The sequence below is a fragment of the Triturus cristatus genome, chromosome 1_2 (assembly GCF_964204655.1).
Source record: "Triturus cristatus chromosome 1_2, aTriCri1.1, whole genome shotgun sequence".
Taxonomy (NCBI): domain Eukaryota; kingdom Metazoa; phylum Chordata; class Amphibia; order Caudata; family Salamandridae; genus Triturus; species Triturus cristatus.
Genome location: NC_140580.1, coordinates 773,806,417 through 773,831,560, shown reverse-complemented (window position 1 = coordinate 773,831,560; position 25,144 = coordinate 773,806,417). Strand labels below are relative to the sequence as shown.

General features: G+C 45.2%; 1 protein-coding gene across 1 annotated transcript in view; it reads right to left on the bottom strand.

Annotated features, from left to right (window-relative positions):
• Positions 1-25,144, bottom strand: part of ANTXRL (ANTXR like) — a 333,449-nt gene that overhangs the window by 143,745 nt on the left and 164,560 nt on the right. Inside the window, exons 4-8 of the mRNA XM_085608779.1 lie at positions 13,265-13,346; positions 13,132-13,165; positions 12,331-12,410; positions 12,175-12,243; positions 4,902-4,982 (exon numbers count right to left, since the gene is read on the bottom strand). Coding sequence (XP_085464905.1) covers positions 4,902-4,982; positions 12,175-12,243; positions 12,331-12,410; positions 13,132-13,165; positions 13,265-13,346 — 346 coding nt within the window. The remainder of the gene's footprint in view (positions 1-4,901; positions 4,983-12,174; positions 12,244-12,330; positions 12,411-13,131; positions 13,166-13,264; positions 13,347-25,144) is intronic.

Here is a 25,144-nt window from a genome sequence, read left to right as displayed (position 1 = left end):
GCCATATCAGAGTCCCAGCCATTTCGTACAAGTGCAATAAGTAGCCAGTCCCAAGGGAGGGTTGGAGTGTAAAAACATATTACCAATGTGGTAAAATGTACACCTAGAGAAAGATGATTTCTTCATGTAATTTGGCCATGGGGGTTGTAAACGTCATGCAGATGTGTTTATTGGATGAGACAGTGTGCCGGTTTTATTTACTTTTTAACCATGGGAGAATCCCCCCAAACTTTAGCTGAAAATAGGTGGTGCTCGTGGCAATCCAGCTCTGCAGGCAGCAGGCAGTGGGCAGTGCCAGAGGTAGAAGGGGGCAGCGCTAGTGGTGGAAGTTGAAGATTGCTAAAGAAATAATTTGGTACTCTGCACTTATATTGTTTTTACATTGTAAGTACTGCAGCCAAATAAGTGAATTTTTATAACATGGTCATGACAACCCCTTATCTTCAGTGACGTCGGGGCTCTCTATAAAATGAGGTGGACATGTATGCATGCAAAAAGTTCTTCAGGAGCAGTCTTTAGTCATTTTGTGAAGGAGGGATTCGCAAATGCTTTGTTGGATTCATTGTTAACATAAAAACACACCTGGCGTGATAAGGCAAAGGGTTAAAAACCTACCGCTAAGATCTGTCACATACTCTAATCTTAGTGGGCACACACAGCATGTTAATCTTCCAACGGTATCCATACGTATCACTGAGTGTGTTAAATATCACCTGTTATTACAGTGCTTCGAAACGGCAAGCCCGTGAGAGCCGCTACCTACATTTGCATTACATCAGGCATTTTTCTTCTAAGTGAGACGAAGCCATAGGATGCGGTACACTTGTGCTCGCGGCGTTCACCTACCTGATATAGGGGACCAGGGGGTCAACGTGCTGGAGGAGGACGGTGGTGATGAAGGAGAAGATGAAGGACACCGAGGACCAGACTTCCAACGCCCAGGGCCAGATGCACAGGCCCTGCTCTAACCACCACATGACCCTGCCTCCTCCCGCAGATGACAATACAAAACTATCCGGGGGCTATTTAAGCTCTTCTGAAACAGCACCTGTGGCACGTAGCGTGTCACAAAATGAAATAAACACAAATACGAAGTGCAGAAACCTGGGGGCAGGAGTAGTCCCCAGAGGGGAGCGTGCCATGCGCACTCCAGCTGCCCGGAGGCTCGGAAGCACCGGCGCCGTTCAAGCGCTACCACAGCCTCACCGCTTCACAGGCGACGTTGTTAGTTTATACAAAATAGCCACGTGAATGTCCCAATATGTGGTGTCATACAGCTGCTCGTCTGCAAGTACTTTCAGTTTCTATTCTCTGATGTAGGATCAGGACGAAGCCAACAGGAAAGAGTCGCTTATTTCTACTTTTACAAGGTCGGCAGCCTTGGTGGCGCAATCACGTACTTTTCAGAGACTGGCGACGACTAGGAGCGGCGATGGACTGCTGCCCGGGTCTGTTTGCACAATGTGGGAGGAGTCGCATGTGGTCTTGTGGTCTGGTGCTACACTGGAGCTGAATCAGGGGAAGTGTTCTTTATCCCCACAGGGCAAACCCGTGTTAACCCGTTGCGCCTCAGTTCCCTTTGCTGTCAGAACTGAAGTGCTAATAAGGCGATTAATTCCAGCCAACAGACTTTGGGGCAGATTTAAAATAAAACAAGCGGAGTACGGCGAGCTGTGCAGAACAAAAGAAATGCGCAGCCGCCATTATCACGTCACCTTCACTGCACACTCAGTAAACATACCTGCTCCGCTGTAACACAGGCGTTGCAGCACACCAGGGACACACTCTGTGTCAGCAGGTGGGCCCGATGATGAAGCATGCCACCAACTAGGTTGGTGGGTGAGGGCTTCATAGAAAAGATAGAAAGAAGACTTTACTTTCTTTTTCAATGCAATGCGTGCATGTTTTTGCCTACAAAACTGAATCGATTTCTAAAGGTCTTTTCCTATGTAGCGCATGCGTGCTGCGTAGGTGAGACCTAAAAATACATACAATTTTATATACATCAAGAGGCTTTTGGACAGCCCTCTTCATCCATTGGTCTGTTCAAGTGTCATATACATTTTGCTTTCTCCCACCACGAAATCCTGCACGGCGCAGTGGGACAGCCAAAATCAGCCATTGGTTCGCTTAGCTCTGATTGATGACACATTTTGTTTGCTTTTAGCCAAGGTTTTCACTTTTTTTTATAACGGCAAGGGCCAAGCAGCTTCCTAACAACATTCTATTCTTCTCCTTGGGTTTTTTGGGGTGTGATGTAACAGCATCTCCTCCTCAACGCCCCCTCTGATGCAACAGTGTTATATTGTTTCTGCTGAACGCTGTACGTTTTGCTTTTTAAGTACAGCATATTATTGGTCATGTTTTTTGAGTTTTGGCTCCGGTCTTTCTTTATCTTTGATCATAACCCCTTTTCCGAGCAGGAAATGATGTTCATAACTCGAAAGCTCCTCCCAGAGTTCCCTAGTTTGTTCTCACAGCACTTCATATAGATGTAGCGCATAGGGGGGCTTATTTACAAGCACCTTGCACCACTTTTGAGTCATTTTTAACATGAGAAAGATGACGTACGGGTGACGCAAGGGGCTTGTAAATAAGCCCCAGGCCCTTCTATCCCTTTCTGGTTCCAGCCTCCCACCTGCAGCGTTCCTTGTGTACGCGCATGCGCAGCACAGGCTGACATGCAGGCCTGCCTTTGGGAGAACGAACTACAACCAAAGACAACACACAAAGAAGAATAGGAGCGGTTTGAAACTCTCTATTTGCAGTATTGTGAGTGCAGTGCTCTTCTGCCTACGGCCATACAACACGGTGAATGGTTCATAACATTCGTGAATGCTCAATTTGTAAAATAACTTAAACAAAATATTTTTTCTATACATGGCGTACCGCTTCGAAATTAACTCAGTGTATTTAACTGAATAAATAGACTCCATCGAGATTACATTTCTTCTAGTTGTCAGAATCTACTCATTATCCTGGTGCATCCATCAAAGAGCAGCCGAAAATAAATACTGTGCTTTTAACAAAGCTTCTTCGAAGGAGGCACGGAAGCACTGATTCTCGACCCCAAACGCCACAAATCACAAGCCCGGAAACAGATGCACTTACGTTATACTTGAAAACCCATAGGACCGTTTTATCTGGCACAGTGGGCAGAAGAGATGTATTGTATAATTATTTCTGGGAGGATCGCATTTTGTTTTGCACATACCCAGTCTGGGGCATTAGAATTTTCAAACAAAAGCAGTTTACAATTTTTAGGCACGGGAAGATGAAATACTGTGCCCAAAATCACAAGATGCTGAACGGAAGCCAGGATTTTAACCCAAGTCCTCATGTTCCAAAGTCGACAGCCATACCCACTAGGCTGCTGGTCACTTATCTTGCTAATGAGAAAGAGAGAGAGGTGTATGTGTAAGAAGGATACTGCCTCATAGCTTTACTCTGCCCACCACCCTCATCTTTTCCTTTGTCTCAACCCCAATTCCCTTCCTCTACCTTTTTCCACAACCCCTTTGTCTTCTCCCCATATCTTTAGTCTCTCCCACCTTATCTCATCCTATTGCAGCAACACATTAACTAGCACTGCCCCGCAAATGCATACATTTGTGTGCCGATAACTATTTCCTTTCGTTGTGCGCAGCCATCTTTTTTTTAAGACTACACGCATCTCTCACATCTCACTTTGTACACAATGCAGGTCTTGTGGGCAAACACCCAATTCTCTTCCTCTTCCGACTTCCCACATCTTTTCCTATTAGCAGTCTCTATGCTATGCCTCTGCCCACGCCAATCTTCTTGGCCTTCTCCCACACTCACCCCTCGTATTTGTGCTGCACAATCCTCTATTCCCTTCCTGTACCACCTTCTTTCACTATGCCCACATGCATATTGTCGTCTGCTAACTGTTCTTCTGCTAATTCTTATTATCTTTCCCTCTCTCACCACCATGCCTAGTCCTATATCCACATCCCCGTATCTATTACCACTGTCACATCATTCCATCTTTTCCTCTGCCCATGAAAAATCCTTTTTTCTTGCCCTCTGCCAACACCTCAGATCACTTACCCTATCCACACAATGTTTCCTTTCATCAACAACTTGTATCTCTTTCTCTGCTCACAACCTTTGTCTCTAACTTTGTACATGTTTGTCTTTATTGCTGCAAGTGCCATCACATTTTCTTTTGCCAATACCTCTTATGTCTTCCTTAGTCAACATCTGCCATTTCACTTTCAACAAAATACCTTTCTTTTCTTCTGCCCATACCACTTAACTACTCCACTGCCCACACCTATTCTTTCTCATCCTTACACCTTCAGCTCTTTTCTTCCTTTCTATAGGCTGAAACTTTGTCTCTCCCTTACTAAAAGACCACATTGCTTCTTCTGGATGCACAGTTTATTACTTCCCTTGATTAAAGGGCTGATTTTTACTCTGCCCTTATACCTTGTCTTACAAGGGCTTCACATTCCCACAACTTTCATATACTTTGGTGATACCATCTCAATTCTTTTTCTATATTCCTAATCTTTTCTTTTCCCTATAGTACTTGACTCTTTATCTGCCCACAACTGATCTATTCTTATTATTCTTTGCTTATTCTTTGCCAATATTCATTATCTCCTCCTCTGCCTACACACTTTCTCTTACTCTTTCCACAACTCTTCTCTTCATTTGCCCACACTCCTCATATTTTCCTCTAGCCACACCCTTTTCTTTTCGTGCCCACACTCCCATCTTTTCCTGTACTCACTATCCAGTTGATCTTACTTTTTCCATGAGTCAGTAATTCTTTGCATCTCACATACTCAATTCACATCTCCCAATCAAGACTCTAATCGTCACATCATCCTGCCAGGAAGGCCTCTCCAATCACTGCTTCCAAAACAACCTACCGAATCAATGACACCCCTCAATGCGTGAAATCCACCGGTCACAGGGAAAACATGCTCAATGCTGTCAGCAATGGTTGAAAGCTGAAAAAAATGAGACAGCATAGATTCAGAAGATATCAAATCAACACAGATCAACCACTGCAAGTTAGATTATTTGACAGACGCCGCATCACATTACGGATACTACTGGGCATTGGAGATAAGAGGAAGCAACTGCATGCAACGGTGGAAAGCAGCACAGGATTTCCTATGCATTCTGTGTATCGACCAAAGGGAAGCAAGGGGGGCAGGGGTTGTTTCCTTACAAGGCATCAATTTTAGCTTCAAAGCAAAATCGAGAATAAAAGCAGACATGCGCATGAGCAGTGCTAAAGGTTTCCCACTTCTGAATAATTATGCCAAATAACAGTCCAAAGTCTACAAAGATCTCAGTGCGCACACACAGCCGTGCAAACTATTAAGATGGTAGGAGTGGAGACACTGTTGCTGTTCATTTCCAACAATTAATAACAATTATCAAATTCTAGAGTTTAATCACAGGAGGGTGTTCTAGTCCAAAAGCAGCTTGATACCATATGGCTTAGTTGGAGTGGTCAAAAATAACCGTTCTTCAAATACATACTGTGATGATGTAGGCACGCCTCAATGTTTCATTAGTAAACTCCTGTAGTCCACATCAGACTACATCACATCACAAACCCTGAACCGTAGTATAATTACCATCTCTCAGATCCTATCGTAGACCGGGAGAGCTCCCTTGGCCAGCATTACTTTATCTACACTATGAAATTTATAATCTGTATTTAGATGTAAATCTAGTCCAATGCTACTTAGCGGCACAGACTCTGTCAGTCATTGTCAACCATTCTAATCTAAACCCACATAGGACGTGTAAGATCGGCATACTTGTATGGATGTAACTTACATATCCCAACACCTGCTTCATCACACGAACAGCTACCAAGTTACTGCTATACTTTGTATGCACAATACTACTCGGCAGCCTTGATAACACCCCAGAGCCCCAAGAAGGGCCAACACATGTGTTGGGCTGTTCTGCTAGGAAGAAAGATTACTTGGCTATATCATCATTAAATTATCAGAGCTACTAGACTTGATTTATTTGTGTTTTATTAGCACTGGGGGATTTTGATATGATATACTAACTCACTCTTACGTGATGAGACACTGAGGTGTGGGACCAACATCAAAATGTATATACACCCAACCATTAAAGTGGGGTATATTTTCACTAAAAGAGAGGGTCAAAATGTTTCCATGTATCCCCTAAACACATTATTGTAAAAATATATGTTTATAAACGCGAACTACTACAAATAAAAATTTAAAAAATAAAATGGAGAATAGAAACCAAGGGGCCTATTAGGATGGCGGGCGGACACCCTGGCGGTGCTGGGACCGACCGCCAGTGGTGCGGCGGTCCCGCACCGGCCATTAGGATGCCACTGCCACGGTGGCAGTGGCATCCCACATACATTGCATTGTGGTGGGCGATGCTGGAAGCAGCACCCGCCACAATGCAATACCTGCATGTCACGCATTTGCATGCACAACGTGGCAGGCACCGTGCAGCGCCTGCCACCTTGTGAATGCAAATCCAGGGGGGGTACCATAGGTACCCCCATGTGCACCCCCAACTCCCCTAACACCCTGGGGGCCCCCAACGGGCCCCCAACTGAGAAGACCGCATGCCTTTCCGTGGCGGCAGCGCCGCCCCAGAAAGGTTGCTACCCGCTCTTATTGTAATATGGATGGCGGTGTCTAGCAGACACCGCCGCCATATGCAACCCTTTTCCGCCCGGTCGACTCGTCAACTGGGTGGAAAAGCGGCGGACGGTCTTCCCATCCGCCGCGGTACCCCCCGCCATACTAATATGGCGGGGAAATGGGAGGCGGGCGGGGGAAATGGGAGGCGGGCAGGAGATTATGTTGGGCAGATCGCCACTGCCATGCGGGTGGTGGCGATCTGCCCGACATACTAATAGACCCCAGAGTATCGTGCAATTTACAAAATAATAATGAATACGTTAAAAAAATGCTCAGACTTTTCCACTGGTTTGTGCGAATCTGCTAAGAGTAGCTGGCAGGGTATGGGTCACTGTGTGCAACAGTTCCAGAGATTCATTTGTAAAACTAGGAGGATGCTGAGACGGACACGCGGAAGACAGTGCATGCTATCAGATGCTAACTGGCTCTTGGGGCATGAGCCTATGGGGAAGAAATTGGAGGGGAAGGGCAGTAATTGAATCTGGGAGGGTAAGAAGTCACTTATAAGAGAAGCTGGGGAAATAAGCCTTACCAAGGCGGCACCAAGAGGAGATGACGTCAAACATGGTAGCCATATTGAAGAAGTGAGATAACTATCCGGGATATTAGACTTCCCTCGAGATTTTTAAAATAAATAAGAACTATTGGGTAATGTCCCCCATTAAAACAAACAAAAAAATCAGTAGTACAATGATTCGTTGTTTTGAAAGACATATATAATATTGACGTTTTAAAACATATCATCATGATAAAATATGTATTTGGGATTTACTATGTCTAGTTCCTCGTGCATTCTGTCCATCAACTGTTGTTTTTGCATAGTTCCTCGTCTTTAACATTGTTACTTTTATGGGGATTATTGTTGTACACATTATAAAAAGCAGTGAAACCCCTGGGCAAGGACTGAACCTTTAGCCTTGTGGCTTGATGTGACAGGTGGTATTTTAGCAGAAAGCAAAGACAGGACATATTTGAGGCAAATAATGGGCTGATTCTTCAGCACGTATTAGGATCATTTGAAGAGATTGTACGATTTTAGTGGGAATCCACAGCCTGGCTAGTGAGAATACGTCCTTTAGCAAGTGGCAATACATCGGTTGACTGGATCATAAAAAATAACACACAGTCTAGTTAGTGGTAATGGCTGATAAATGGTTTGTGGGGGAGCTGATCAGTGGCGATTCTTGTATTTTTATTTTAAGTTATTTTTACATGAGGTCTAAAGATCCCACATACCAAGAGAATAGCAGTGCTTCAGAGGTACCCATGGTACTGCGTCATTAGTTAATGAGGCAAGTTTTAGTACTATTCTGAAACAGTAGGTATTTCCAATTTGTTGAATTAATACCATTTGAGAATTAAAGATAAGAGGTGTTCTCAATTTATCAGAAAGTCTGTTCATGAACTTTTTTCAGGGGCCTCCAAAGACGAAGAAGAATTGATATAGTAAAGTGTAGTAGCATATTTACAACCAAGCACACACACACATACACACTGCGCTGTGGTTAGGGAAGAGAGTGTTGAGTACAATTACTGTCTTGTCTGCCAGTGAGCGTAGAACATTAAATGACAAGCAGACCAGATGAGGCGGGGAATCTCAGACATTAGATGGAATGCCGCATCCTGAAACTGATGCAAGAAAAGAAAGCCAAGAAATGTGTCACAATTATCGGGTCAGGTTGACAACACACTGTATTCAACAATCATTTGATGGAAAAAAACAACGCATGAAAACAACTTCCCTGCAGTTAGCAAAACCAGTTCCTCAGTAGAGAATTGACTTGTAAACCAATGAGAGGCCCTGGCCAACTAAGAAATCCAGAGACCGCCTGCCGCCTTGGCCTGTGGCCCCAACTTATGTTTGGAATGTCGAAGGACTGCAGCGTCTCTGTATGCGCCATTATGCTGCCAGCCATTAAGTTTGGTGGGGGAGTGTGCAGTAGAGAAGAAAGAAGGATGAGGAAATGAGGAGTCAATTAACTTGTTCTTCACATCATTCGGGGTTGGAGGCGATGGTGGAGAAGGCAGAGACAGGAAAAGGGGAATCGGTAAATGGTTCCCATGCCATTCTGGGCAGGAGGAGAAGGAGGACACGGCAGAGGAAACAGGTGCGTCAGCAGTGCCTAATTTGAGCCAGTGGTTTCCGGTGCTCGGCACCAGCACTTAATTGGTTTCCAGTGCTCGGCACTGGCACTTAATTGTCATCACCACACTTATAACACTTTGCCACATGGTGGCGCTGCTGATCTAATTAAAAGATGAGCAGAACAACGGTTGTTTATTTGAATACAATATACATGAAAAATACTAATACCTGCCTCCCCAGCCATTCCTTTAGCTTTGGGGACCTGGAATAATCTGAACTGTCGCACTTGCAATCGAGGGAGATTGTTAGCAGTCGTTTTGGTACCGTCATTTGCAGTGATGATGGGGCAATGGGTGTTGCAAGCTGCAGTGGCCTCCTGGTCAGGGTCCTGTCACTTATTAGTTTACAAATTAAACACTGGGACTCAGGAACTGGTTCCCCACACCATTCATGTGCAAGAAAGACTACAACTTCCCACACCAGCAAGTATGTCTGAACAGATGTGTGGCAATGCAAAGAATAACATTTCAATATCCGTGCAAGATACAGGCTAAATGGACCAATAGTAGAAACTCTCTGCCACTGATAAAGGAAGGGGTTGAAAGTAAGTAGGAGAAGAAGGAGACAGAAGTTGAGAATACAGGAGAAAATTAGGCAGTGACAGAAGAAGAGAGGAGAATGTGACAGTGAGTGGAATGGCAGTGACAGCATTAGAAGGGGGACAGAGAAAGAGAAACTAGGAGAGCAGATGAAACAGTTAAAGGGTGGATGAGGGAAAATCTGTGTGTAAAAAGGACAGCAACAAAGAGGTAGGAAGGAGAAGTAGAAGAAATGAGGCACGGCCATCAAAGAGAGATAAGGACAGATTTACTAAAGTTTCACACAAAGCAATGCAGAAAGGGAACTTGCTGCGCTGCATTGTGTGAAACAGAGAAAGCAAAAATGCACCGAATCTGCTCCCTCCTTGTGTTCGCGGTTTGTGTGTTGCCTAGCGCCAATGGAGGCACCCTTGCACCATGGTGAAAGGGTGCCTGTGCTACAGGCAGGATTATTTCTGTGCAGGAAGGGATACCTGGCCAGGCACAGCCAACTCTAAGAGGCAATTTCCTATGTCTACTTGTAATGTGAAATTCATAGCAACATGATGTAAGAAGGAGAAATAAAAATATTTCTCCTCAGTACGCCATCCTCAGAAGCCACACTATTTTGGTGGAATCTCAGATTTACTGATTTTAGTAAATTATGGATTGCGTCAAATTCCATGGGTGGATGCACGGAAATGAAGTCATGCACTGTGGCTCAAATCGCCCATTGCGTGACTTAGTAAATTATCACTGAAGGACATTTGCGTTGACTTGCATGTTGCAAAGACAATGCAAGTCATTATAAATCTGGGTCTTTGTCCAGATAGGAAGAAAAGTCATGAGTGAGGGTGCATGAGAATGAGACGAGACAACACCAGATAAGAAAGGCCAAGGGCAGAAGGAGGAACCCCATGAAATGTGGGTGAAGACATCAACAAGAGAGTTGGATAGGTCCTGCACACAATATGAGGGCAAAAAATGAAGAGATTGATGGAAGAACATGGGGTGGAAAGAGGCAGCATAATATGTGACCAGGGCAACTAAAGAGGTGGGTTGGAGTCAGGGCCAGACTGGGAACCCAAAGTAGCATTTACAATTTTGATAGACCAGCCCCCTGCTGCTTTTGTTACTGGGGGCCGATATTATAGCAGCACCGCTGTAAAACCGGTTCCCAGTAACACAAAAGGCCCCACATCTGCAAATGCGGACCCCACCCACCCAGTCTCCTGGGTAAAAGTCCAATGCCTGCTACAGCCAGTTCGACCCTGGTTGGAGTTTACATTAGATGGGTGTCGCAGTAGAAGTGGTGGCCAGGACACCAAGAAAAGTAGGAAAGGCAGCAGGCAGGGTTATTATAGGCCATTCCCTGACAGCGCTAGATAGTACTATGATCAGGATCACACATAAAAGAGGTCTCAATGGAGCAGGAGTTCCCTCTAACTCAAGCGGATAAGCACAATCCATCACGATTTAGGGCAAAGACGGGGAGGTGGTTACGACAGGTAGGCCTTGCAGTGGGAGGAGACGCACCAGTTGTGTGCGAGATTTATAGTGGCAGTCGAGAGGTGACATGGTAGAAGAGGAATCTAAAGGGAAGCAGAAGAGGTGGATTGTGGCAACAGGGAAGGAAAGTGGAAGCAAAAAACAATGTATTCTGTCAGTAGATGAGCAAAAGATGTGGGCTGGGCAAGGTATTCTCAGTGCCAAGAGAAGCAGCAGGAAAGAGGTACGCACACAAGTCGAGAATCAAGAGGGCAGTAGGAGTGGTGGCCAGCGTCGAAATGAAAGATGCAGTGGGCAGGAATTTCACCAGGAAGGGCCTGCAGGGAAGAGGTGGGCAGAAGTAGTAGAAAAGAAAGGTCCAGCCAACAGGGGAAGTGGATGAGGCCGTAGGGGTGGAAGCAACGGAGTCGACAGGTGGACAGTGGCGGCTGTAAGCATGGACAGTGTAGGCAGGAGGTATGGACAAGGCACCAGGAGACGAGGAAAGTGGAAAGCAGCCGCAGCAGGTAAGAGCAGTGGGGCCGGCTCAGGGGGATTTTGTGAGATGACCACGAGGGAAAATAATGATGTATTTAATTTTCCCTTGTGGTCGTCTCTCGAAATCCCCCACAGCTTGCTCCAACGCCCCACCGCTCTTACCTGCAGCGGCCACTGCTAGTGGAAGGACTTACATAAAACGAGAACATGGCAAACAGAGTGGTCAACATTTATTGGTGAAAGGGTGGGCAGGGTCTGCTGCTGGGGAGGGGTTGTATGTGTAGAGGGTCAGGGACTGCCATGAAGGTTGCATGATAAATGCGCGGGGACTGGAAGAGAGACAGGCGCGTGGCTGGTGGAGAAGCGAGCAGAGATGGCAAGGAAGATGGACAGAGGCTGCTGGAGACAGAATGCAACCTAGGAACAAGCAATGACCTCCGATTCTGCCCCTGCGATTTGATTGATGGTCTCTGCGGTTAACCTGTCACCAATAAACGCTGGCCCTTTCCTCACGATTATTTGAAGCCAGTGATGATTGGCTGGGTATTGAAATAACAACCTTCATTGTCGCCCAAGTGATGAGAGCTGACGGTCCAGCTGAGCACGGCATAAAACGTCCTGACAGCTCGCAGAGCGGAGGATTGCTCAGTTTTTGAGCTCTATTCCTTTTGATGTGGAGACCCCCATTGCACGCAGCAAGCTATTTAAAGCCCGGCAAGAGAGCAAGCCATCGCTGCCATTAAACATCATTCTGTTGAAATTCACGCAAATGCAAATTAGAGCATGGTGGAATACCCAGGTGACTGGGAGGGAAAAGAGGGAACATGCAGATTACCTGAGTTTCATTAAAATCTTTTACACCAACACAGTACACTATGGCTCCAAAACTTCTCGCTCTGTCAGCCTAAGAGAAAAGCGGCAAAATGTTAAAAATAAAAAAGACTTCTCGAGGCGATGAAATAGTGTTTGAGTCTGTGTGACAGATGCTTACTTCCTGCTCCGCATAGTAGAACGGGCCGTCCTGTAGTTCTCCGTCAGTCAAGGCTATGATCACGCTGGCCGTCCGGAATCCTGTGTGATGACAATTACACGCACGTGACGTGCTGACGTGCACTGTCTGACACCTTCCCGCGAGGCAAGCCTGCACCCCCTGCGACGAAAACCTACACTCAGACGCAACAGGATCCCATTCCACTCAGAGAAATATATTACACACATCCATGGCCATCTCGTTTACCAACCTCATGTAAAACCCACTCAGAAATGTGAGGCACAAACCCAAAATAATATTCCAACATATAATCTGCACTATCTCACACCCATGCGTGGCAGAAAACAAACTCTACATGAACCCATACCAATATCATGGATCACCCCCAGTAAAAAATAAACTCCACATACATCCATGCCAATATTATGTATCTCCGTGAAGCCACATGTGGTAGTATCATGCACCCACTCGCAGTAAAGCTTCTCCCAGTCGCTTACAACGTCATGCACCCACCAACAATAATATTCACACCACCCACGCTATTTCTGGCTGAGCCCCACTTTCTCCATCAGCAATATAACCTCACAGACATATCATATGTCAATGCATCGTGTAGGGACGGTGATTTGATTTCTAATCTATTTTTTATCCAAAAGAACATGCTTTCACTATGGTCAACTAAAAAAAATCCCTTTTTAAAATATGCTTAAAACCCTCAGTGAGATTTGTTAAAATAATTTCTCAACATATATGTTAAACGAAAGGCGAGAAATCGGTGAGAAAATTAAAAAGTATATTTACCTTCATAATTTTCGTGATAAATTTGCTCATTTGCCTGTAATACATATTTGAAATAGTTATTAAAGTAGAGAACCGGCCAATGAGTGGGATTATGGAGAGGGAAAACAGGAGTGATAGGGGATTAGTTCATTACCATCTTGAAGCCTTCGTGCATGAATGTGTCTCCACCGGGTACTTCCTCCCTCAGACTCTCAAGCCCTCGTTTAATGGCATCCCTACGTTGAGAGAAGAACATCTTTTGAATGGTTTGAATGCTAAAAAAATCGACAATATTTTGATTTAAAAAAGACTCATATCAACCTCTGCCCCATCACCTCCTCCCTCTGACTCATCCCAAACCTTCCTAAGTACAATGAAGCCCCAAACATCCTTCTCAAACTTTCCTCTCCTTTTTCTACCTATCACCTAATAACCACAACAACCTCACCTTACAAAACAACTTGCTACTTCACCTGTCAATACCACTCACATCATTAAATCCCGACTCTAAACTCTACTAAACACACACAAAATCAAGTGCACAAACCTACCACAACTAATGCACAAAAAATTATTAATCTACCAACTATTAGCTTCTAATCTTGGGCTCTCAAGTAGTGTGCTTCTCGTCGCAAAGTGCTTCAACGTCTTATTAGGGGTAGTAAGCGGTATATATATACAATTTGCAATTACAACAAGCAAAGAATGCATTTTAATGCATGGCAAACTTTTTGCATAGAGCTTGCACTTAACACTGAGCACACTTAAAAAGTGAACTTCCACAAAAGTGTGACCTTCCCTTCTAGGTGAATAAAGACCTGATTACACATAAAGGCACCAGTACATTTGAGAAGAAATGCAAATTTAAACTTGTTTATGGTGTGTTTTGCATTTTGGATTAATTGTTTTCTTAGTTAATTGAGTTTACATTGTGTGTGTTAAAGTCTTCTTCAATAACAAGTATATTTTTGGACTGTGTCCAAGAGCCCATTTTTAGGTCACAACCTAATAGACAGACATCTTGGGACTTTCAGAAAGTTGACCTAGGAATGCTTTCCACCTGTTGCTTACCATTGGCTTTGTAAACTCACATTTTCTCTTTTTCTATTTGCTGGCTTTATTTGCTTTAGGCTCTCCAGGTTCAGTTCGTCCCTCCCGTTGCCTAAACCATGTTTTCTGTATTCTTCTACAAACTCGCTTTCTGCAAACAGGTCTTTAAATCTTGTTCTTATCTTGAAACATGTGCTGTGCATTCAAAGACAGAGGTCAAATGTCAAGCTGTGTTTTTCGGGGGAGCATGGTGTTTATCTTGCTTTAGGCTGACTTCAAAGAAAAAGCCTTTTTAGGAAAGAGGAATTCAGATTACTCTCCCCAAGGAGCCCGCTCCTGCCCCTCATAGGCTCCATTTATGAGGGTGTTACAAAACCCTTAAAAAGCGCATCATGTATGATGCGGATCACAGATTTATTTCTCGTTTCTTTAACATTCTTTGGCGCCATGCACTCAGAAGAAGGGCGTATGGTTTCATATGACAGCGGCCCTTACACGGCTTGGACAGCAGCTCAGAAAGGCAATCAAGCCCATCTTTTAAAACCACTTTTAACTTCAGTGTTGCAAAGTACGCGAGGAAGTGGTTTCAGTACAATTAATCAGTGTGATCCCTGCCACTGGTGGCTGCACAGGGGCATATTCAGTGGCAATTCAATCCAGTCTTCTCATTTTCAATCTGTTCTCCTTTCTTTGTCATACGACAGCCAACTTTATTAGCTCATTATTTTCTAACTTCAAACTTTTTTTAAATCTCTGTTGAGATTGGGAGGAGGCCAGCAGGGTTTCTGGTGTGAGCTGGGGCTCGCCTCCTGCCTTGTGTGACATGAACCACACTCCATGTTCCAGGCCTACCTATGGGGTCCTTGTCAGATCTGCAGCACAGAAGACCGTTTTGTTTGCATTTTCGGTGTACGGTGTAAGACTAGCATTGCTCTACGACCTCATAAATGTACATCCATTAAAAAACAGAATTAAATCCTTTTACTGGAAGCTGTGGGTCAGGCTTCTCCAACGAGTAGCTTGTGAGCTACTGGTAGCTCTCCAGCTATCAGTAAGCAGCTCTGCTGTGTGCAGCCCGGAAAATTAAATGTGATGCTTTTGCTTGGTTGAAATAATAAATATTTACAAAAACTGAAAAGTGTTTATTTGAAAGAAACAGGCGTCATTTTAGAATTTATAAGGTACTGATTGGAGATAAACGTTTGAATTTCCAGAATATATTTAAAGCTGGTATTTGAGTGATAAAAATCAAATGATTATGGGACTATTATTACTATTATTATTAACTTACAGGGGCACTGCAGCTATGGCTGTTATGTATTACCCATATAGAGGCGCTCCACATTGACAAAGCATTTTTCACATTACTGCTCGCAATGGTGCCTGAAGCAAAGAGCGGATCCACCCTGGTAATCTTGCATAAGGCGGGCACTAATGTAATCTTGTCTGATGTGGTTACTACTGCATCTCTAAAAATATAACTAGCTCAGGAGGATTCTCATCGAAAACAAGTATCTCTTATTACTGAAAAGGTTGGAGACCCCTACTATAGGTAGATGCAGGTCAGGTTTCGCCCTAACTTTGTTGTCGTCAAGTTTTTGTAAGTGTCTGTACTATCATTTGCCTGCTTGCTCGAATAGCAGTGTTATTCCGTCACGGCTCTTTGTAGCGCTAGGTTATTTTTTTTTAGCAAGTGGGTGATTCTGTCACTGCTCTTTGTAAAGCTTGACTTATTCTTTGCACAACTGGGTTATTCTTTCGGTGTTCTATGTAGAGCCAAGTTCATTCCTCAGTGCTCTTTGTGGCGCTTGGTTCATTTTTTGAACAAGCGTGTTACTCTGTCACTGCTTTTTGTAGCGCTTGGTTGAATCTTTGCGCAAGCCATTTATTCTATCAGTGCTCTTTGTAGTGCATTGTTCATTCTTTTTTTTCTTTTTTTCTTTTTTTTATTATTTTTTATACAGAATACAATCACAACCACTGTTACAGGGTTAGCCAAGAATGGATAATAGTCATTTATACATTTGTGTATATCTAGCTAGCCCCAATTGTTAGTCTTTTTTTTTGAGAGCGTAAAGGATGTAAGAGGGAAAGGACAGAGAGAAAAAAAAAAGAAATTAGTGGTGAAACGGAAAGGGAATAGGACAGGCATGGAGAGAGATACAGTCTCTGTACATTACATTGGCGTCATCTATACATACTGCATTACATCTGACCCACTTTCAGGATGTTTGAGCCCGCATGTAGGCCCACCCGGGTTATATTAGGGTGCAAAATTAGGGGGGTTCATACGAGTCTAGGTAAGAGTCCAGAGCTTCCTGCATCCCTCTCGAGGACGCGTTCCAGAGTGAGCATTGTAGTTCATTCTTTAACAAATGTGAGGCATAGATGGCTGTCCACTGCCTGGCGCCTTCACATGACACTTGGTTTCAGAAGACATTTTTAGGACAGGTTTGTAAGTGTGTGTGAATAGAAAGGATGGTGTTTCACAAGAACACCTTATTAAACGGAATTCTTCCTCCTACATACTTTATCCACTCAAATGATCCACTGAATAGGGCGCTCTTAGAGGCATGAGATGGAATTATTGCAGTAAGGGTTACAGGTAGACTGTTTATTAAGCACTTTAGAATCACCCAGACTGTTTATGCCCTGTTTTCTGATTCAGAGCTGTACAGCTGCCCTTGACCTCCATTTCAAGGCCATTTAGGGGAGGAGTCCAGAGCAATGTATGTTGCTTCGCAGAGAACAGGATTTACTGAACTGATGTACTTGTTTTCGAGTTGTGGATACATTTTCAGTCACCCGCATTTTGAACACAGCCACTACATATTTTTTTTTAAAGTAAATCACTAATCTCACAGCACAACACAGAATATAGAATACAATAATTATAGTTAAAATAAACAACTCAGCGCAATAATACAAACTGATAATGGGGAAGAAGGTGCTTTAATTCCTAGAGTGCATATAACGCATTAGAAATCCAGCGTAACAAGGCTTTCTGGCACGCATATTAATTCAACAAAAATAAAACAATATTCCTTTTAGTCCTCAGTGTTGTTCACTGCGTACAACTTTGTGCAGAAACTGTATTATGGCAAACATTTTCACTGATTTGTGAACACAGCTGGTTCGTATATTTTTGTGAACCTTGGCAGTATGTGTGTGTGTATGTGCGTGCTGCAAGCGTCGATCAATTTTCTCTTTAATGTGCAACAGGTGGAGCAGATTTCGTTTTAAAATATCACTGAAATAAAGCAACACTAATGACGTGGATCTATGCCCCTATTGACCTTAATAGGGTTAATGTGTAGTATTAAGCGGACAACCCCCTTCAAGTCCTCTTTGATATTGTTCTTAGTGCATAACTTTTCACCTACCAATTAATAGGTCCATCCATTGCTTACCGTTGGTTGGCTTTGTTGTCACTATCATTTCCTTGCTTCTCTTTAATCAGTGTGTGTCTGATTCACTTCCTCTTCATGTGTGTGTCTCTCACCTGGAGCATGGCCGAAGTACCACTTCACTGCCCAGTGTCCCCCCAGCACGCACACTTTCAGAGCTACTTTCTTTTTAGGTCTCGCCTACGCAGTGCGCATGCGCTGCTTAGGAGGGCCTTTAGCCGTCGTTCTTCACTTTTTCAAGCACTGCACTCGCACTTGTGGCGGCATCCACCTTGCGGGAGCGCGCAGCGGCACGCCACAAGCACGAGTGCAGTGCTTGAAAAAGTGAAGCCTGCACGCATGCGCGCGCACGCACGCACCACTCCCGGGCTTGATAAGATAAGAGTTTAACGTGTTTTCTCAGGTGCGTTGTAATCCTTACCCTGTGTGCTGTCTCTCTATCTTAATTGAATTACTTTAAAATGAAATCGATTAATATAAATTAGCAATGACGAGCACAAGCACGAGTGCTTGAAAACAGCTGCTGCTTGTGCTCTTTTGATAGATGGGAAATAACAGGTTTTCAGAACATGCGGATTCAAGTCTTCACTATAATTGTTTCTTTTATTTGTTCTGCGTGTATTTATTTGCATATAATAATGTGGTATCCTCAGAGCATTAGGAATAGCCACAAATCGTTAAACTCTGCAAACATGTACGAGTTTTATATTCGAACCATTGTCACAATGAAAGTTGAGCTTTAGAGTACTCACCCTAACTGCAAAGGCCTTGCATTAATGGCTGACTCACTCTCACTGACACTCTCACAGACTCTCACTCTCTCACATGCTCACTAACACTCTCACAGACTCTCACTCTCTCACACTGTCACTGACACTCTCTGTGACACTGACACTCTAACTGACACTGAAACTCTCACTCACACTCTCACTCACACTCTCACTCACACTGACTCTCACTCTCACTGACTCACTGACTCTCTCACTCACAGTGACTCTCACTGACAGACTCTCCCACTCTCACTCTCTCACTGACTGACTCTCCCACTGTCTCACTCACTCACTCTCTCACTGACAGATTCACTGACAGACTCTCACTGACATACTGACTCACTCACTTTCACTGACAGACTCTCACTGACTCACTCTCACTGACAGACTCTCACAGACAGACTCTTCCACTCTCTCACTAACTGACTCTCCCACTCTCTCTCACTGACTGGCTGACTCACTCTCACTGACAGACTCCCACTGATAGACTCTCCCACTCTCTCTCTCTCTCTCACTCACTGACCAACTCTCCCACTCTCTCTCAATCAGTGACTGACTGACTCACTCTCACTGGCTCACTCTCACTGACTGACTCACTCTCACTGACAGACTCTCACTGTCTCTCCCCCTCTCTCACGGACTGACTCACTCTCTCTCACTGACAGACTCTCACTGACAGACTGACTCACTCACTCTCACTGACAGACTCTCACTGACTCACTCTCACTGACAGACTCTCACTGACTGACTCTCCCACTCTCTCACTAACTGACTCTCAAAACTCTCTCTCACTGACTGACTCACTCACTCTCACTGACTCACTCTCACTGACAGACTCTCACTGACAGACTCTCACTGACAGACTCTCACTCACTCTCTCACTGACTGACTCTCTCACTGACTGACTGAGTCACTCACTTTCACTGACAGACTCTCACTGACTCACTCTCACTGACAGACTCTCACAGACAGACTCTCCCACTCTCTCACTAACTGACTCTCCCACTCTCTCTCACTGACTGACTGACTCACTCTCACTGACAGACTCCCACTGATAGACTCTCCCACTCTCTCTCTCTCTCTCACTCACTGACCAACTCTCCCACTCTCTCTCAATCAGTGACTGACTCACTCACTCTCACTGGCTCACTCTCACTGACTGACTCACTCTCACTGACAGACTCTCACTGTCTCTCCCCCTCTCTCACGGACTGACTCACTCTCTCTCACTGACAGACTCTCACTGACAGACTGACTCACTCACTCTCACTGACAGACTCTCACTGACTCACTCTCACTGACAGACTCTCACTGACTGACTCTCCCACTCTCTCACTAACTGACTCTCAAAACTCTCTCTCACTGACTGACTCACTCACTCTCACTGACTCACTCTCAGTGACTCACTCTCACTGACAGACTCTCACTGACAGACTCTCACTGACAGACTCTCACTCACTCTCACTGACTGACTGGCTCACTCTCATTAACAGACTCTCACTGACTGACTCACTCTCATTAACAGACTCTCTCACTGACTGCCTCTCCCACTCTCTCACTGACTGACTGACTCACTCACTCACTCTCACTGACAGACTCTCACTGACTGACACTCTCTCTGACAGACTCTCACTGACTGACAGACTCTCACTGACAGACTCTCCCACTCTCTCTCACTGACTGACTCACTCACTCTCACTGACTGACAGACTCTCTCTCGCTGACTGACAGAATCTCTCTCACTGACTGACTCACTCACTCTCTCACTCTCACTGACAGACTCTCACTGACTGACACTCTCTCTGACAGACTCTCACTGACTGACAGACTCTCACTGACAGACTCTCCCATTCTCTCTCATTGACTGATTCACTCACTCTCACTGACTGACAGACTCACTCTCACTGACTGACAGACTCACTCTCACTCACTGACTCACTCTCACTGACTCACTCACTCTCACTTACTCACTCACTCTCACTGACTCACTCACTCTCACTGACAGACTCTCACTGACTCTCTCTCTCACTGACTGACTGACTGACTCACTCACACTGACAGACTCTCACTGACAGACTATCACTGACAGACTCTCCCACTCTCTCTCACTCACTGACTCACTGACTGACAGACTCACTCTCACTGACTGACAGACACACTCTCACTCACTGACTCACTCTCTAACTGACTCACTCACTCTCACTGACTCACTCACTCTCACTGACAAACTCTCACTGACTCTCTCACTCTCTCTCACTGACTGACTGACCCACTCTCTCTCACTGACTGACTGACTGACTCACTCTCGCTGACAGACTCTCACTGACTGAAAGACTCTCACTGACAGACTCTCCCACTGTCTCTCACTCACTGACTAACTGACTTTCACTGACTGACAGACTCACTCTCACTGACTGACAGACTCACTCTCACTGACTGACAGACTCTCTCTCACTGACACTCACTCTCACTGACTGACAGACTCTCTCTCACTGACTCACTCACTCTCATTGACATACTCTCACTGACTCTCTCACTCTCTCTCACTGACTGACTGATTTACTCTCACTGACTGACTGACTCACTCTCACTAACAGACTCTCACTGACTGGCAGACTCTCACTGACAGACTCTCCCACTCTATCTCACTGACTGACTCTCCCACTCCCTCTCACTGACTGACTCTGTCACTCTCACTGACTGACTCTCCCACTCTCTCTTACTGACTCTCCCACTCTCTCTTACTCTCACTGAGAGACTCTTACTGACAGACTCTCACTGACTCACTCTCACTGACAGACTCTTACTGACAGACTCTCACTGACTCACTCTCTCTGGCTCACTCTCTCTGACTCACTATCACTGACTCACTCTCACTGACAGACTCACTGACAGACTCTCCCACTCTCTCTCACTGACTGACTCACTCTCACTGACAGACTCTCACTGACTGGCAGACTCTCACTGACAGACTCACACACTCTCTCTCACTGACTGACTGACTCACTCACTTTCACTGACTGACAGACACTCTCACTGACTGACAGAATCTCTCTCACTGACTGACTGACTCACTCTCACTGACTCACTCACTGACTGACTCTCACTGACAGACTCTACCACTCTCTCTCACTGACTGACTGACTCACTCACTCTCACTCACTGACAGACTCACTCTCACTGACTGACAGACTCACTCTCACTGACTGACTCACTCTCACTCACTCACTGACTCACTCTCACTGACTCACTCACTCTCTCTCACTGACTGACTCACTCTCACTGACTGATTGACTCACTCTCACTAACAGACTCTCACTGACAGACTCTCTCACTGACAGACTCTCCCACTCTCTCACTGACTGACTCACTCTCACTGACAGACTCTCAATGACTGACTCACTCTCACTGACAGACTCTCGCTGACTGAAAGACTCTCACTGACAGACTCTCCCACTCTCTCTCACTGACTGACTCTCCCACTCTCTCTCACTGACTGACTCTCTCACTCACACTGACTGACTCTCCCACTCTCTCTCACTGACTGACTCACTCACTCTCACTGAGAGACTCTTACTAACAGACTCTCACTGACTCACTCTCACTGACAGACTCTTACTGACAGACTCTCACTGACTCACTTTCTCTGGCTCACTCTCTCTGGCTCACTCTCACTGACAGACTCTCACTGACAGACTCTCACTGACTGACTCTGTCACTGCTGACTCACTCTCACTGACAGACTCTCACTGACAGACTCTCTCTGACTCTCTCACTGACTCACTCTCACTGACAGACTCTTACTGACAGACTCTCACTGACTCACTCTCTCTGGCTCACTCTCTCTGACTCACTCTCACTGACACTCTCAATGACAGACTCTCACTAACAGACTCTCTCTGACTCTCTCACTGACTCACTCTCACTGACTCACTCTCACTAACAGACTCTCACTGACAGACTCTCTCTCACTGACTGACTCACCCACTGACTGACTCACTCTCACTGACAGACTCACTGACTCACTCTCACTGACAGACTCTCACTGACAGACTCTCACTGACAGACTCTCACTCTCACTGACTGACTAACTCACTCTCTCTCACTGACTGAATGACTCTTCCACTCTTTCACACTGACTGACTCTCCCACTCTCTCTCACTGACTGACTCACTCTCACTTACTGACTCTCCCACTCTCTCTTACTGACTGACTGACTGACTCACTCACTCTCACTGACTGACTGACCCTCCCACTCTCTCTCTCACTGACTGACTCACTCTCACTTACTGACTCTCCAACTCTCTCTCACTGACTGACTGACTCACTCTCACTGACTCACTCTCATTGACTCACACTCACTGACAGACTCTCACTGACAGACTCTCACTGACAGACTCTCACTGACAGACTCTCACTGACAGACTCACCCACTCTCTCGCACTGACTGACTCACTCTCAAAGGCTGACTGACTGACTCACTATCACTGACAGACTCTCACTGACAGACTCTCTCACTCGCTCACTAAATGACTCTCCCACTCGCTCTCACTGACTGACTCACTCACTCGCACTGACTGAGTGACTCTCTCTCACTGATTGACTCTCTCTCACTGACTGACTCTCTCACAGACTCTCTCTCACTGACTCTCTCTCACTGACTGACTCTCTCTCACTGACTGACTCTTGCTAAAAGACTGACTAACTTTTGCTAAAAGACTGACTGACTCACTTACCACTGACTGACTATCCCACTGACTCACTCTCTTTCACTCACTGACTAACTGACTCACTCTCTCACTCTCACTGTCTGACTCTCACTCTCACTGACTGACTCTCTCACAGACTCTCTCTCACTGACTCTCTCTCACTGACTGACTCTCTCTCACTGACTGACTCTTGCTAAAAGACTGACTAACTTTTGCTAAAAGACTGACTGACTCTTGCTAAAAGACTGACTCACTTGCCACTGACTGACTATCCCACTGACTCACTCTCTCACTCTCACTGTCTGACTCTCACTCTCACTGACTGACTCTCTCACTCTCACTGACTGACTGACACTCTCACTGACTGACTGACTCTCTCACTCTCACTGACTGATTCTCTCAGTCTCACTGACTGACTCTCTCACTTTCTCACTGACTCTCACTCTCTCACTGACTCTCACTCTCTCACCGACCGACTGACTCTCTCACTCTCGCTAACTAACTGACTCTCACTCTCTCACTGACTGACTCTCTCTTACTGACTGACTCTCTCACTCACTCTCACTAACTGACTAACTGACTGACTGACCTTCACCATCCTGTTATTAATGTCCTCCATAACAAAACAAGCATTGGCATAGCCAATAGGTCTTGCCTTTGGGACCTTATAAGTGTTTAGCCATGCAACAGTTGATGCTGTTGTAGAAATGATATTGTGCTGCATAACTAAATACTTATAAAGTCCCAAGGGCGAGACCTATTGGCTATGCCAATACTTGTTGTAATGGCTTCAAGCTTTACTCAGTACTTTTCACATGCATGTGCGTGTGTTTTTTTGTTGTTGTATTTTTCCTATTGGGCTTTGCGTGCAAAGACTGCACGCAATTGGGCAAAGGTGGGTGCATGTCCCGCCTTTCCCAAGAAATGTATCCGCCCAGGCCTACAGCTTGCGGTCACTAACCGGGGCGCGCAATGTGCCATCTGTTATCTGTCAGATGTCACGAGCGCGCGCACCACGCAGCTCGCATGTTGGTGACTTGTTCTGTTTGGGGCTCTTTGAAGGCTTTTTTTGTGTTGAAGCAATCTCTAATAAAGGCAAGCTTCTGAAAACAAAGATGGCTAAAGACAGGGACTCTGCACTGGGCCGGCGTGTGCCGAGTAATTATTTCAACATGGATGCTGCACGGGCACGCACGTGGTGGAATGATTTCAACACTAACGCTGCACAGCACCATGTACATTTAGACATTAGTGCGGGACCCGTGTCCGCGATAGGGGCCTGTTATTTCAACACGAATGCAGCAAGCACCAAGGATGCTTTGTTTAAGGAAACATATTGTAGCAGAACGATCGCCATCCGAAGAGGTCCCCGGGCAGGCGCGCTTTAAACAAACGCACATATACATGCTGGTCGTGGCATGCAGGTGTGTGGCACGTCATGCCAGCACATGAGGGTGGTTTGAAAAACTAAATAATATAAAGTGAAACATTCATAAAAGAGGAGCAGGTCATTCTTTTTGATCACAATCAACTGTGGCAGCGTGCCCTGCCAACTTGTTGGGATAAACCGAGGTGCACGTCTTTCTCGTTGTGGTGCCAAAAAACTCACTGTGAAGTCCAAGCGAGGGATCGGCCACGGCCCAGCGACCATCTACCATGCTCCCCGAGAATACCGAATATACTGTATTTAACGGCGTATGTAGGCGCTATAAAGTCACTGAACGGCTGCACCCAGCGCTTTAGAAATCCTTCATAAAGTAATACATGTATTTATTTGGAGTGCCAACACAGCATGAGACTCAAACAATGCATACCACAATTTTTACAGCAATACTGGGGCCAGGGAGTATGCAGTAATTACTAAAATACCTAGATGAATACGTTCGGGAAGCGATTCCCACGTTTCTATTTTCAGATACACCTGCAGTTGTATCTTTGCTTTAAATGTGACACTCCTCATTATTCGCTATTGTCCTGGAGGATGTCCGTATAATCTGGGGTGCGTTTAAAACCTGCTAATCTCTATAACGCCTCTCATTAGGACTGCGTTTGCACTCGTGTTCGGTAAATATGTGTTTTGGGAGTTTTATATAGCGCG